The sequence below is a fragment of the Solea solea genome, chromosome 4 (assembly GCF_958295425.1).
Source record: "Solea solea chromosome 4, fSolSol10.1, whole genome shotgun sequence".
Lineage (NCBI taxonomy): Eukaryota > Metazoa > Chordata > Actinopteri > Pleuronectiformes > Soleidae > Solea > Solea solea.
In genome coordinates this window covers 5,547,135-5,563,601 of record NC_081137.1, presented here as the reverse complement: position 1 = coordinate 5,563,601, position 16,467 = coordinate 5,547,135, and the positions used below count along the sequence as shown (strand labels likewise).

The following is a 16,467-nucleotide window of genomic DNA, read 5'->3' as shown; positions in this document are numbered from 1 at the left end:
TAGAAAGTGCTATAAAAGTGTCCACCCATGTGCAATAGAGACATCAAATATAAGAAAGGCACTTTGAATGGTGGTGTTTAGTGATAATAAAGTGACGCACACTCATGACTCCAGTTAACAGCTTCCAACTCAAATCTAATGTTGATGTCCCGCTAAAGAGTCTGATTTATGTGTATACATAAAGTATAGTGTCCTTTGTGGGAGTTGGAGTGCAAACAATAAAAGGAATGAATACCCTGATTTCGTTAGGTTTTTTTTCTTTTTTTTTTGCTTCACACACATCATGACATATCGGGTCTCTTGGGGCGTCATGGAGCTGAAAGAGCGAAGCAGACATTTGGCTCTGACTGCTGCAGGGCTGGAAAGTTAAAAAGGCGTTATGAAAGACACTGGGGGTGGGGAGAACAGGTCTGAGTCAGGAGCCTGGGGATGTCGTTATTGCTTGGTCTGATCCTGACCGGGATTTCAAGGGGGCGAGTACAGAGGACAGATAGACTTGATTGTATTTGTTGGACTGGCTGTGTGTTAAAGTACTCTGCAATTCACAGTGTCGGCATTTAGAGGGAGAGTCTCTGAGGAGTCTACAAGATTAATTTCAGTTACATAGTGGGCATAGTGGGATTGTTTCAATGGATTCAGAGGACGCAAATGTGTATGAAATCCCCATAAAAAGTAAGGATAAAATGGAAATGTGAAGAATATTTACTTTTATCTCATTCAGACATGATATGTTTGTCTGGAAGAGCTTCAACATGATAATAAAACAGTTAAAGGTAAATGTTGAGGAGTTCTGGCTCCATTTTCAAATTTAACCTCCAGGTCATGGCTAAATAAAAACAATAGAATTGAAGTTGAATTGACATCATTATAGTGATGTAACATCACCTAAATTAAATCTATTTAACATTAAATGTATATTTTTGTTTTACTCCCTTCTTTGTCAAACTGGTGAAACAGTTATCATTCCAACTTTATTTGAATAAACCGTTATGTTTTATATTGTCATAAGAGCATTATTTTCAAGGCAGCTGTGGTTTGTGTGTGTGTGTGGGTGGGTGGGTGTCGATGACATCACAAGTTGATGCCTCCACCGCGTTCCTCTGTATATGGATGTTTACAAAAGTTTTTCCAGTTAAATGTGAAACCTTGGGGAAGTCACAGGAGGTTGTTTGAAGTTTGTGTGACTGAGTGTTTTCTACACGAGGCCTTAAAGGCAGAACACAGGCTTGTTTCACGCTAACATAACTCTGGACACAGTAAACGGACCTGACCCCTCTGGCACCTAAACACACAGTCATACAGAACATACAAACATGCATGATTTTCAGCATGTGCTCAGCGTCTCCTGCAAATTCCCATGGTACAGTACATTGCACGACTTGTTTGGTTTATGTCCTCAGTGGTTGTTTATGGAGCTGTTAATCTCAGTGTGTATGGTTATCTTGTTCCTTTACAACAAATAAAATAGAATCACCCTTTTCTAAGCAAAGGAAATATCAGTTGTGCCTCTTTGATAAGTGTGTATACCCTTTGACATACTCTGGACACATGCCCTTTCACATACTCTAGGGCAGGGACTCTTATCAAGTCTCTTTGGTCATAAAAAAACAACTGAACTTATGCAACACATACACTTTGTTTTGAGTCATGCACTTAGGTCTCATGTGTACCCAATAAAGTGGCATCTGGTCATCTGCTCACCGTGGTTGTACTGAATTACATTTGTTGCCTCATTATCATCTTAATCCAGTCATTATTCCCTGATCTCTGGCATCAACAAGGAATTCTCACCCAGAGAACTGAAAGTCACTTAAATCACCTTTCTTCCTTTTTCCAATGCTCAGATCTTGACCATGTCGACGTGCCTCAATGTGTCGAGGTTTGCTGCATTGTGAGTGGGTGATTATACGTTTTAACAAGTAGTCGAACAGGTGTCCCAGTGGGCGTATCCTCCACCTCCGCAAGGATTCCTATCGTCTAAATCAGTGGACAGAAAAGGGAAATAATCTGTGGAGTGAAACAGTGCAAATAGCTCACCGTAGTTCAGGGTTTGATCAGGTGTGACAGCTGGAGCCCTGCAGGGATTCAAATTTGGCATTCGAGACTTTTTTTTTTTTTCAAAGGATGCAGCTGAAGTGATTAAAGTGTTCCAGCAAAGAAGAAATTCACCAGAAAGAGGTGAGTTCATTCCCACGTGGAATGACGCACGTCCGACATGCCCTTTCCTCTTTCCCGTGTGTGCGCTCTTTGTTCACAAGCAAGTGTGGCCAGAGTTCAGTGTTGTCTGTGGAGATTAGGGTACACATTCTTTGAATGGGCTGATGAGACCCGTGTGTCTCACGAACCTTGGTGGGTCTTACGATGATCGCACAAACCGCACACAAAAACAACACTCTGTCGTGCTGGAAAAATGGCAGATTTGAAGTCTTAAAATACAAACTTTAGTACGTTTTGAGCCATTATCTTGTCATGAACAGACAGCATAATACATTTTAATTCATGTGTGTCTGACTGCTAATTAGAGCCAACACCCGATCTCTGAAAAACAATATTCATGATTGATTAGTATCATGGGGTCCATCCACTTGCAGGCAATCATACTGGTATTGGCCACAATAATGGCAGTGGGCAGAAAAAAGGGGCTGGTATGTGGGATTATATGCCAGACTGGCACAAACCATCATGAGTGTAGCACATGCACAACTCTCTGCAGACATAGAATCAGTAATCAGTGTTAAGCAACCTTATATTAACCATGTTTTGCTGCGTAATGCGCTCACAGGACCCGAAACTCCCTGTGCTGCCACCGTCCAAATTCCTCTTAATGAACAAAAACAAAGAACCAATGTGAATTTCAGGATCAGACATCACCAATCAATCATCCCAATCATCAAACACATTCGTGCGCACGTGCATTTGAGCGGCCTCTTCAGAGACCTGTCAACGCCACACTGACGATCTCCATGTCCTGAGCGGAGGTGAAACTGAACAGTAGTCGTGGAAAAAGTAACGACTGCGTTCACGTGTGCGTGCGGCCTCGCATGTGCGTGCACACGTGCAGATGTCAGAGTTGCACCTGAGCTGAATCCGATCCAGTGTGGAAGTTGGCGGAGGAGAATGAAATCATAAATCTTGGAGTCTTTTTTTTTTCTTACATCTCTTCCAGATGATTGAAACGACTCAGTGATGCAGACATGTTGCATGTCGGTCTGAGTCTCAGACTCTATCACTGTATTTAGTATTGAGCTGTATTACTATTTATGGTTAAAAGAAACTCAATCTGCTATTCTTGTGGTGTTGTGTGCTGCTTTTGGGTTCAGCCCGTTAAACAAGTCAGCCACTGAGGAAAAACTAACAGATTCTGCTTTGTAATAGTAACAGCCGCAGTTTATAGACTGTAAATGATGCAACACACCCCATTACTCCCATTACTGTGTGGGGTCCTTATGGAAACAGTCCAAAATGGCAAACTGTTTGCATTTATTGGTGTGTGTGTTATGACTGTTTGATGGATTGCAGCACACGTTGTTGACTTGGTGAGGTGAGTTTGTTTCCACTGTTCAGCTGATTGACGTGACAGGAACTCTGACATCCTGCTGTTTGCGTTTACACAGGTCAATAATTGGACTTTGTTTGTTATTTGGCCGACATTTGATTACGGTGAGGGAAAATGGCGTGTACTTATAAAGCGCTTTTTCTAACCTTGCGTTCTGCCCTTCATTCATGTATGTGCATGTTCTAACAGCACATCTATAAATATATATAACACTTTTTCTTGTACACAAAGCGCCAACACAGTTATTTGAAATCATCTGGGATTCAGCCTGGAGGAGGTAGCAATTGAAGATATAACATTTCATGCAGTTTACGTTCTTGTAATGTAATGGATTCACATTTTCTGACATGTCTGGCATAGTACCAGCATCAAATCACATAGATTTTCATTTGACACATTTGTTTTTCCCAATTTATATTCCTTTTTGGTTGCTGTCAGTCAGTCAGTCAATTGACAGGAACATTAAACTTACAAGATTTTGTCATATTTCAGCAGGAACTGTTTAAAACTTGTCATTTTAAAAATGGGAGTGTTGCATGTGGAATGAAGGTGTTACAGTCCTCTAATATACAGAGTTTATATGATCTATTTACTTTGTGCTGTGTACAACCAGTTTGTAGCCGTTTCTAATTTGTCAATGACAATGACAGATGCCATAACGTCCCTGTGATCTGGAATGAGCCTTAATGAAACAGGCTCTTCCGTTCCATCAAACTGATGTTATCCTGCAAGGGGTAATTAAAATAAGCACCTGAAACAAAGCAAGGATAAATCAAAGCAAGGGGGCTTAAGTAGAGCTTGTAATCTGCTTAATCTGTCCTCCAATTCAGACTTCAGGGAGCTAGAGAAATTACAGGTCGGTTCACTTGGAAACAACCAACTAGGACTGTCCTGTATCAGCACCAAAGTGCACCGGAGTCATTTTATTCACAATGACAAAGATTTTCATGTATTTTTTTACAAACAAAACAAAGCAGTTATCTGTCGCCGTAACATGGAGATTGCATGTGCTGTACATTTCTTCCCCTGAGCAGGTTGGCGCACGAGACAGGGGAAACTTCACCAGGGTGTATCCTGCACTTGTGTTTGTCTTTTACGGTCTTCATCTGTCATCTGCAGGACCCTGCCATAACACACTTACATCATAATCATCATCATTATCATCATCATCGTCGTCGTCCTCTCCACCCTAAGGAAAGTTGAACACGGTCATGTCTGCATGGTCTCAGAGGACGATGACTTGTTCTAACCATAACTATAACTTGCACCACAACTGAATAACCCAAAACACACACACACACATTCACTCATGTAATCGGAGAGAGTGATTTGGCAAGTGTGTACCTGCTCACCTTCTCATTCTCAGTGGAACAAGGTAAACAGAGGGTATGTGTGAGAGCCTGTTCAACACTGACCCAGGTTTCACCAGAATACTGTTACTGAAGGGCCAATAAGTGGTTTTCCAGTGGAGTTCTCCTGAAAGGTTCTTCAGCAGTCCACAGCGTGATGATTTATATAGATACGTTTGTGTAATTTGGTCTCTCATTCCAAAGTCAATCCATTGTGAATGTTTCACTTGTACATACTTAGATTAGATCTGATTTTGTTGATCCTGCACATGCGAAATTCATTTCATTTGTCATTCTTATTCGTCTTTTTTATGTATTCGTATTATGTACTTAGCATCTGCCTTACTGGATTTTGAACCTTGTAACATTGTGCAGAAAAGTGCAATATAAATAAATCTTAATATTATTTTTAGAGATTTTAGGTTTTGACACAGCTTTCTGCTGCCAAAAAGGACATTTAATATTTTCCTTTTACTGTTGTTTCCATTTATGGTAAAACCTCTGCATCAGACACTTTCTTTCAACCATGATGGTACAACAATGATCCTCCATTTTTAACTCATTACTTCTTCTGCTGCATTTAATGCAAGACATTTTTGGCACCTGTTGAATACTCCATGTGTTGACATTACATTGCAGATTTTGACAAATGTACGTACAGGACTGATTGTTAAGTGGAATCACAACTTAACCTTTGTTGCAGCTGCACATGTTTTGCCCAGTTGCTGTTGCTGATCAGTTTAAGCTTCAATGAATCTTCGCTCTTCTCAGATGGCGCCTCTGAAGGGTTTGTTCTTTAAAATTTAAGGAAGACATAAGACTCTGATTAAATATCTCCTTGATGTGAATACTCTGCTACAGACGCTGAAAGATTCTTCTACACACTTTGCACTACTTGCCTCATTTGATCACAATAGCACTGTTTCTTTCAGATGGAAATGAAAATGTAAGCGCTAGAAACACAATGGACGAAATATAATGGTGAGAAATTTATTCATTTGTCCATCTGCTCTTAAATCTGTGTGTGTGTTTTTTTTTTTTTTTTTTACTCTTAAGTCTTTTCCCATTTATATACTGCAAGGCTGCGCGGACCCTTCACTGTTGCATGAGTCAGACGTCCCTGAGTTTCCACATGGTCATTATCCTGTCCAGACCCCTGCTGACAAATGAAAATGCCTTGTGCAGTTTGCAATGAAAATAACTCCTCTGATATTGTGATGGCCATGCTTATTTTCACAGACTTAAGCTGATATATGCAACATGGCACACTGCTGTGAGTAGGTTTGTACGCTGATGCTCTTTTGACTGTTTACCTTTCAATGTTAATCATTTTCATGTTTCACGTGAATTACGCAACAGCTGATGGTAAATGCATGTCAAACCGACCGTTTAATGGATGTTCATCCTGCGTGTTGAATGAGGGTGAGAATAGATTAAATCCCGGGGAGAAGGAAGGAACACAAACTATAAAAGCTGATGGGGAGCACTTTCCTTACAACACCTGTGCCGCAGGGGGCGCGTTTAAAAGCCAGCGCGGAATTAATTCTTGTTAAGCTTGTAATTCCTATTGGCAGACTCACTGATGGTGCCCACACATCCTGTGCAGAAGTGTCTCTGAACGTGATTATAAATCCCTCAGTCAGCTCAAGTAATACATTTAATGACAGATGTGAAAATTATTTATTTTGCTGGCTTAGTCGCAACAGCTTTACCCACTTAAACTCGAGCAGCAGTCACATCTCATCAATAGGGGGCACTAGGGTGCTACCCCACCTGTTCCACACTGGTCCCACATGAAGAGCGGAACCACATGCATGCATGTGTGAGCAGAGCGATTATGCAACTTGGGGCACAGTATGCAGAAAATATGGGGAGGAATGACGCAGTTTGTTTTTGCTGTAAATCAATCTGTCATTTTTCCATGAAAACTACTTCCTGGTGGCCAAGAGAGAAGGTATGGCTCTGATATAAATGTGTATGTTTTTTGAATGCTGAATGCTTTGCAATAGGTTTTACTGTCATAATGACAAGTTTAAGAAAAACATTCACCAGGCTTTCCATGACTGCAGGTGTCATTTTAGCTTTGTAGGATTTGCTGCATAATCAGACAGTTAATCGTGGTAATAGTTTGCAGATCCGTAATCGTGATAATTAGTTGCAGCACTATCGAAATGAAAACTGCAGTCTGCAAACTTTTAAACATAAACAAATGTCAAATGAGTTCACACAAGGCTGATGACCTGCCCACATTCAGGAGCCTGCACACAGGAAGCAACAGACGGAGACAACTGCAACATTGTGCTATGAAAGTGAGACAACTCACACTACCACTAAGTGAATTCTACTGCTTAAAAACCCTGGTTCTGCACTGTTGCTGTTTACACACGCTCCCTCAATCAGGTCTGGTAGTATTGCTTGACAGAATCTCAAATGAAGGATGCAGCGTACAAATAACGTTACATCATTACTGCACATGAAGGCGAAACAGAGGCAGAATAATAAAAACACCAACAATTACGCACTGCAGCTTGAAAATTAGCAACAGGAACCACTTTCAGTTCTGAGACCTGCAACCTACATTCAGCTGGCAGCGACATTTGTCATATCTGGCAATAGTAAGTTGTAGTAAATAAACCAGCAGGTCAAACACCCAGAGAAAAAACACTGTCTCTCTCATTTTCTTTACACTGGCAAGTCCAAACATGCATGGGTTCACTGAATGCACAGTTGTAAAGGCTCCCAAAAGAGGACAGAGGGTTCATATGACGCAAGCAGTTCACGTGTGATGCAGAAAATCATGTACAAAACAAGAGGTTTACTACCAGTAGGTTTACAACATGATTAGATATGACGTATCAGATTTGTGACAGCATTATGTCACGTGAATTAAGAAACAATTACTTTATTTTGTGTTTTCAGAGCATTAGTGCACCGATCATGTAACACGTGTTATGTGACATAACAACTGTAACTCAATACATGTGAAAGGACCAATCATCTCTGGAGTTTGAACTCAAATAGGCAAAGAAACCATTTGATGGAATGTCAGTCTGCAGGCAAGCAGCACGACAGTGGTCACCCTTCAGCCTTGGTGAGTGAATTTCAGGATTGTTTCTGTGATGTTGTTTTCATCTTAGTGTTTATTCGATGAGTGGAATGCAGTATTCCCCACTCCTCTGTCAGAGGTTTCTTCTGGTGAAAAGGGATATGTGCTTTGTTGCTCTGCTGGTTTAAAGCTGCAGTGCAAGGAATGTACCTTTCTGTTCTTTGAGAACAGAAATGATTTGTATGCTGTGTCATTTTGCTATGTCAAGAAATACCAATACCAGATTGAGGGAGCGTTTTGTGTGTATCCTTAATTATTTATCCATTCAAACTGCTCAATGACTGATTTTATTAGCAGTACTATTCACTTCTGAACCTTTTGGTGGGCTCCTCTTTGGGTTTTCAGTCATGCCACAAATGTTTTTCCCGCCATCTTGCTTTACTAGCGCAATGTTGCTGTTGCCTCCGTCTGTGTTGACAAAATAAATCGCTTCCTGTTTGCTGTGCAAACTGGTTGACATGAGACCTGAACACCTCTATACTGAGAAACACAGAGAGTCATTTGGCGCTCAAGCACTGTGTGAACTTGTTAAAAAAGGTTTATGTATATATATATATATATATATATATATACAGTATATATATATATATATGTATGTATACACACCTTTCAGTGCTTGCTCCTTGTGAAAAATTTTGGGTTTCTCAATAACATAATAGCCTCATCTGTTTTGAACTTCTTAAAACACTCCATTTTCCTCACTCCTATATTTCAGGAAATATGCCGCTGTACCGCGTGTGTGGAATATTTGCACTCCTTAGTGTAGGTTTGATTTCCTTCACACCACCTTGTGATGGGGGGAAAATCCTGGTGTTCCCAGTAGATGGCAGCCATTGGATCAATATGAAGATTCTTCTGGAGGAGCTTCATGCCAGGGGACACACCATGACTGTGATCAGGGCGTCCACCAGCTGGTACATTCCAGAAAAGTCTCCCCTGTATACATCAATAACAATTGAACTGGATGAAGCTTTAGAAGACTTTTTTGAATTGTACCTACAGGAGCATATGAGGGTATGTCATCCAGGAAGCCTCACATGATCATGTAGTATTGCAATATCATGATTTGAAAAAAATAACCAGATTTTTTTACTTTATTATTTTTTTCAGCTGCAGAGAGAAGGGGGTTCAGCATTTGCATTCTTCAAAATCACCAAGGATTTTATGTCTATGCTATCTACAGCACATTTAATGTGGTCTGAGGCCCTTGGCAAAATCCTTGATGATAAAACTATGATCAAAAGCTTAATGGATTCTCAGTATGATGTTCTTCTCACTGATCCCGCCATGGCACCAGGAGTGCTCCTTGCAAAGTATCTCAAACTGCCCCTAGTGCTCAACGTTCGATGGATCACCAGTGGAGAAGGCCACTTTGCAATTGCCCCCACTCCACTCTCTTATATCCCAGTGCCAGGATCGGGTTTAACCGACAAAATGACTTTCATGCAGAGGATCAAAAACCTGTTTTTCTACAGCACTGTAGTTATTCAGCAGAAATTCATGGTAGGGCCCCACTATGATGCCATCTGTGATAAATATTTCGAGGGTGGATGCGACGTCATCTCGCTTCTTCAGGAAGCAGACATCTGGCTGTTCAGGTCAGACTATGTGTTTGATTTCCCTCGGCCCACCATGCCGAACATCGTCTACATTGGTGGGTTTCAGTGCAAACCGGCCCAACCTCTGCCAGCAGATCTGGAGGAGTTTGTTCAGAGCGCTGGGGAACACGGAGTGATCATCATGACCCTGGGAACTTTGGTTAATGCTTTACCCAAAGAGGTGACAGATGAAATTGCCAGCGTGTTCGCCAAGTTGCCTCAGAAGGTAAAGTGACAATTGTTCAAATGTGCAATGGTTTGTATACTGAATTTGGTTTGTACATAGCTTTTCTGGATCAAACTTTACTTTTTCCTCACCAGCACTTAAAGTACTTGTATCCTTCCCACAGACTGTAGATAAAAAAACGATTGTAGTCTTCCAGACAATACTGGCTGTCAGTCACATTGGTGTCCACTCATATTATGTGCTGCGTTTTTAGCATCTATTTTCCCCTAAATGGGAACATAACTTACAAAACAGACATCATGTGCTATCGAAGAAGACCTAAAATAATGTATTTGAGTCCATGAACATTTACTGCTGTACTGAAATCAAGTCAGAAGTAGGCAATTTTTTTCATAGACTTATATAAACACAATTTTAGCTCAGTCACACCTGGTGGCTAACTGCTACTTGTCTGCATGGGCTTCACATTTCAAACCCGAAGACTATGCCATTTTTATATCGAGTCTGTGCTCTTTATAGGCTTCTTACTACTGCTATATCTTTATGACAGGGACTGAACAACAATATAAACACCCACAATCTAAGGGAAAGCAAAGGTTGTTGGGTTCTTCTGCTAATCATCTTGTACACAAGATGCTTTTGCCACACTGTCTCTCTGCTGTCTGATGGACTCTTCTTGTTTTCTGATCAGGTGATCTGGAGGCACAAAGGGGAACGACCCTCCACTCTGGGCAACAACACACTGATCGTGGACTGGATGCCGCAGAAGGACCTCCTCGGTCACCCACAGACCAAAGTCTTTATAGCGCATGGGGGAACCAATGGAGTCCAGGAGGCCATTTACCATGGTGTCCCTGTCTTGGGGATTCCCTTGTTCTTTGACCAGTTTGACAACCTTCTGCGTTTGCAGGAGAGAGGAGCTGCAAAGATCATTCAGCTGGGTGAGGTTAATGGACAGAGGCTTGAACAAGAACTGAAGGAGTTGCTCTTTGAAGAGCGCTACAGAGAGAACATCCAAAGACTTTCACGTTTGCACCGAGATCAGCCAATAACACCCATGGATCAGGCCATCTTCTGGGTGGAATTTGTCATGCGCCATAAAGGAGCTCCCCACCTGCGTACAGAGGCTTATAAGATGCCCTGGTACTCATACTATAACGTAGATGTACTGCTAGTACTGCTGACTGCAGTGGCTGTATTGCTGTACTCTGTTTTTGTCCTTTTCAGATGTCTGTGCTGCAGAAGTAGAAGGAAACCCAAAGCCAAACAACACTGAGAGGTCAAACTTGTGTAGAAATATGCTTCAACAGGTTCTCTGAAGAACTGGTGTGTGACCATTTTAAGTGATATTTATGTTTTAGGATCTCATTGCAGTTTGTTTTAATTTGCCAACATCTGATCCAGTGTTAATTGGACCAATAACTACATAGAATTCAGAATTTTTTCATCACTTATTTACATCTTAAGGTGTCTTATTTTTAAGCCTTTGTTAAAATAACGATCAGACTAAGCTACCGTGTAAGATGTACAAATAAAGTAATCTCTCTTCTGTTTCAAAATCATTTGTCATTGTGGCAGATTTGTGGTGATACAATCATTAATCTCATCGAGTCATTTCTTTAATTTTACATTCAACGTTACACTAAAATATTTGAAGCAAAATTCAGATCACTGTCTCTATTAATCAGTGTTGTACAATGTGCATCTTTTCACATATGCCACTTTGATACAAAGGTAAATGCATTTTCATCATTATAAATGGAACATTTTGACAGACTATTGCCATATAATGTGATTCAATTCCAAGTAAAGTCAAAATATCAGAAACACGCCACGGACAATCAGGTTTTGTGGGAAACTTATGGATGACTTGTGTTGCACATGTTACTCTTTATATTTATATTGATCTATGAAAATCACATGACTCAGGACGAAAATACCCCAATGAGAAAGTCAACCAGCTGCTCCCTTCTTAAATAGTCTAAAAACAGATGCCTAGAAATAATCAGAGGCTTGAGGAGAAATCTCTCTTTGATAAAACAAAAGCTCATGTAGTTTTTCTTTATGAGTGAGGTCGATGAATCTTAGTTAAATCACATTTGAATTCATTATTCAGTGATATACTCTGCTTGAGACGGTGATGAGAAAAACACATATGCAAGCAGGGGGGTGATTTGAGCCCTGAAACCACATTAAGTAATAATAAAGAATTATCGTTGGATTTGTGTGTGTGGTTTGCATAACTAATGCATGTGGACATACATATATATATATATATATATATATATATATATATATATATATATATGTATGTATATATCTCTGATCTTCTTCCTTTCCTCACCCACCTCATTAACACATCTCTATCATCTGGTTGCTTTCCGGACTCTATTAAAGAGGCCAGAGTGACCCCCCTCCTTAAAAAACCCACCCTTGACCCGTCTGGAGTAAGTAACTACAGACCTGTCTCTCTTCTTCCTTTTCTCTCCAAAACTCTGGAGCGTGCTATCTTTAATCAGCTCTCCTCCTACCTTCACCGGAACAACCTTCTTGATCCTCTTCAGTCTGGTTTTAAAGCAGGTCACTCGACCGAAACTGCACTTCTTGCTGTCAACTCCACTGCCAGGGCTGCCTCTCTCTCCTCTGTGCTCATCCTCTTGGACCTTTCTGCAGCGTTTGACACAGTTAACCATCAGATCCTTACTTCCTCCCTTCAAGAACTAGGTGTCTCAGGCTCTGCACTTACCCTACTCTCGTCCTATCTTCAAAACCGAACATACAGAGTAACCTGGAAAGGATCCGTGTCGGAACCCTGTCCTCTAGCTACTGGGGTCCCTCAGGGTTCTGTCTTGGGCCCGCTCCTCTTCTCTCAATACACCAACTCTTTTGGTTCTGTTATTCTCTCTCATGGTTTTTCCTATCACAGCTAGGCCGATGACACCCAACTCATTCTCTCTTTTCCCAGCTCCGACACACATGTAGCAGAACGGATCTCCGCTTGTCTGACCGACATCTCTCAGTGGATGTCTGACCATCACCTGAAACTCAATCTCGACAAGACTGAGTTTCTTTTTCTCCCAGGAAAGGGCTCTCCCACCACAGACCTGACCATCACCCTCGACAACTCTGTGGTAACTCCTTCTCATACGGCAAGGGACCTGGGTGTGACACTTGATGACCATCTCTCCCTCACTGCCAACATTGTTGCAACAGCTTGATCTTGCAGATACATGTTGCACAACATCAGAAGGATACGGCCTCTTCTAACCCAGAAGGCGGCACAGGTTCTGATCCAGGCTCTTGTCATCTCACGCTTGGATTACTGCAACTCCCTCCTGGCTGGTCTCCCTGCGTGTGCCATACGACCTCTGCAACTCATCCAGAATGCAGCAGCTCGACTGGTCTTCAACTTACCAAAATTCTCCCACACTACACCGCTCCTCCGCTCCCTTCACTGGCTTCCTGTAGCTGCTCGCATCCGCTTCAAGACTCTAGTGCTTGCGTTCCATGCTACAAACAGGTCCGGTCCAGCCTACATCCAGGACATGATCAAAACCTACACCCCAGCCCGCCCACTCCGCTCTGCATCGGCAAACCGGCTCGCTGCCCCCTCACTGAGAGGATTGCAGAGGCATTCGCAGAACTCGAGACTGTTCACTGTCCTAGCTCCCAAATGGTGGAACGAGCTCCCCATCAACATCCGGACAGCGGAAAGCCTCCACATCTTCCGCCGCCGACTAAAAACACATTTCTTCCGAAAAAACCCCCCCAAAAAACCCGTATACATCGCACCTATGACTAGCACTTCATAGTTTGGCTTACTTGAAGCTCTTTCTTACTTCTAGCTCTTATTTGTACCCAATTGTTTAAATGCACTTATTGTAAGTCGCTTTTGATAAAAGCGTCTGCTAAATGACATGTAATGTAATGTAATATAATAGCTTCTGTGTATAGTCTCCCTTGATTTTAATGATGTAAATCATAAAAAGAAATCTAAATTTAATTATGAGTTGGCATTATGTCAAGCAAATACCTCATATCATTCACAGTAGTTGACAAAACAGATGCTTAATTGAGCAAATCTGCAAATATTAGCTAATATTTTCTTGGCAACAGCAACAATCCACTACTCTTGCATGTGTCTCAGCACCAGTGCTGCACGTGGCTCAGTCATGGATGTTTACCACAGGTGCCATTCGTTCTCGCTGACAAAAACGACTTTAACTTTAAAAGACTTTGGATTGCAAATGTTACTTTAATAACCAATTTCAAATGAGTATTCATCAATTTTCTAGAAAACCGCCAGAAAAAACTGCATGTAAATCAATTTTTTATGTCATAATGAAACAGTATAAACCAATAAATGTGAAGTTTTCTTTTGACATAAGGTTCTGCACTCGGAGGAATGGAGTCACTGGCTGGAGGGGTCGAAGCAACCGTTTCTGGTGTGGACTGATCACAGCAACCTCAAGTATCTCCGGGCAGCTAAGCGCCTAAACCCCAGACAGTCCAGATGGTCCCTTTTCTTTACCCATTTTCACTTTGTTGTTTTATATCGTCCCGGTTCTCACTGATGTCCTGTCCAGAATTCATGATTCTCCTGATAGTATTGATTCTGCTGTCTCTATTCTCCCTCCTAACCTGGTAGTGGGCTCTGTTGTGGCAGCCTGTCAGGTCTCTGTGGCGCGTAAGCTGTCCTATTCCCAGCCGCATAGGAAACTCTTTCTTCTGCCGGTGCCGTCAAGACCCTGGTGTCACACCTCTCTGGATTTCGCCAAAGGGTTGCCACAATCGGAGGGGAAGACCAGAATTCTGACTGTGGTCGATCGATTCTCCAAGATGGCGCACTTCATTCCCCTGGCCAAGCTTCTGTCTGCCAAACAGACTGCAGAGGTGAATCTCAACGAGGTGTTTAAGCTCCATGGACTGCCCCTGGACATCATCTCGGACCGTGGCCCCCAGTTCCTCTCACGCTTCTGGGCTGAATTCTGCCTTCTCATCGGGGCCCGGTCCAGTCTGTCCTCTAGTGACCATCTGCAGTCCAACAGCCAGTTGGAGCGACACAATCAAGAACTTGAGACGTTGCTTCGTTGCCTGGTTTCTAACACTCTGGCATCATGGGTCAAAGCACTTCCCTGGGTAGAATAAGCCCACAACTCATTGGTCTGTACCTCCACTGGTTTGTCTCCGTTTGAGTGTTGTTATGGCTACCAACCCCCTTTGTTCCCCTCACTTAACCGTGATGTTTGAGTCCCCTCTGGGCATCTTCTGGTAGGGCTGTGTCATCGTGTCTGGGCCTGAGCGTGGAGGAAGCTGCTCTCTACGTGCAAACGGTTCAAGAGGGCAGCCGATCGGCGTCGCTCCACGGCCCCCTCCCTACGTGGGCGTGTCAAATCTGTCAATGTGTCTCCCTTGCTTCCCGCACCCAGACCCCCTCCTCTCCCCCGGGTTCTCGACGGCGAGCCAGTTGATACCGTTCTGTGGATTTTAGACTCTCGTTGCTGGGGAATACTTGGTCGACTGGGAGAGTTATGGTCCTGAGGAGAGGTCGTGGGTCCCTGGCCGGGACATCCTCGACCCCTCTCATCAGGGACTTTAATTAGTCTCAGTCGGCTTAACCTCTCCCTTCCCCCCTCCCTTCATATTTGTTCCCAACATCCCGGGATGCTTGTCTCTCCTCCTTGTCTACCCAGAAGGTGTTCCATGTTTGATGTTATGTTTGATGTATGTTCTTGGTGTTTGTTTTGAGTCGCCTGGAGGCTACTCTTGAGAGGAGGGCTCTGTCATGCTCCGTTTGTTCATGTCATTTTACTGTGAAAATCCCTGATATTTTGAAGTTTTCTTGTCCATTTTCTGCGTGCGCTTTACTTTTCCCCTCCTTGATTACCCCAACCTGTTTCACATGTCTTGTTCGTCACCTCCCTGATTCCTCTGTGTATTTAACCACACCCCCTTCCTTTGTCTTGTTGTGAGTTTGTCTTCGTATGTCACCGACTCTACACGTACTTTTTGAGCTCTTCCCTCCGTCTTATAGCATTGATTAGCTATTTGAGGATCTTCGTTACTGTCTCCCTGCCTTGTTTTTTCGTGTTTTAATAAAGACTGTTACTGACCACCGTCCTGCATCTGGGTCCAGTCCTGTTTGTGTCGTGTTTTTTTACCACCTCAACGGTTTTACCGTCATAACGACAAGTTTACGAAAAAAATTCATCAGGCTTCCCATGACTGCAGGTGTCATTTTAGCTTTGTAGGATTTTGGTTTGCTGCATAATCAGAATGGTAATAGTTTGCAGATCCATAATTGTGATAATTACGGAGACAACAGGAACATTGCGCTTGACAGAGCCTGTTCTCGAATGAAGGATGCAGCGTACAAATAACGTGACATCATTTCTGTTTATGAATGTGAAACAGAGGCATAATAATAAAAAAAAACACCAACAATTATTTCGTTTATTACCAGTAGGTTTACAACATGATTAGATATGACGTATCAGAAGCATTATGTCACGTGAATTAACAAACAATGACTTTGCTTGGTGTTTGCAGAGCTTTAGTGCACCGTTTATGTAACACGTGTTATGTGACACAACAAGGACCAATCATCTCTGGGGTTTGAACTCAAATAGGCAAATAAACCATTTTAAGGAACGCTAGTCTGCAGGCAAGCA

General features: G+C 42.3%; 1 protein-coding gene across 2 annotated transcripts; it reads left to right on the top strand.

The window, feature by feature from the left end:
• The first annotated feature begins 5,354 nt into the window (after nt 1-5,354).
• On the top strand, nt 5,355-11,355 carry LOC131458794 (UDP-glucuronosyltransferase 2C1-like). Of its 2 annotated transcripts, none has more exons than XM_058628058.1 (4): nt 5,355-5,886; nt 8,727-9,025; nt 9,122-9,835; nt 10,488-11,355. In XM_058628058.1, exons 2-4 carry the CDS (start codon nt 8,732-8,734, stop codon nt 11,070-11,072), a joined length of 1,593 nt encoding a protein of 530 aa, XP_058484041.1. In that variant the 5' UTR covers nt 5,355-5,886; nt 8,727-8,731; the 3' UTR covers nt 11,073-11,355. The 2 variants fall into 2 exon arrangements, with proteins under 2 accessions (XP_058484041.1, XP_058484039.1); XM_058628056.1 differs by lacking the exon at nt 5,355-5,886 and adding an exon at nt 5,929-7,996.
• Nucleotides 11,356-16,467: the final 5,112 nt, after the last annotated feature.

Bases quoted from the DNA above. Each gene is read 5' to 3' on its own strand.
- LOC131458794 (XM_058628056.1), top strand. From the start codon at position 7,948: ATGTCAGTCTGCAGGCAAGCAGCACGACAGTGGTCACCCTTCAGCCTT. The intron at 7,997-8,726 runs GTGAGTGAATTT...CCTATATTTCAG, and splicing joins GTGGTCACCCTTCAGCCTTG to GAAATATGCCGCTGTACCGC. The intron at 9,026-9,121 runs GTATGTCATCCA...TATTTTTTTCAG, and splicing joins ACCTACAGGAGCATATGAGG to CTGCAGAGAGAAGGGGGTTC.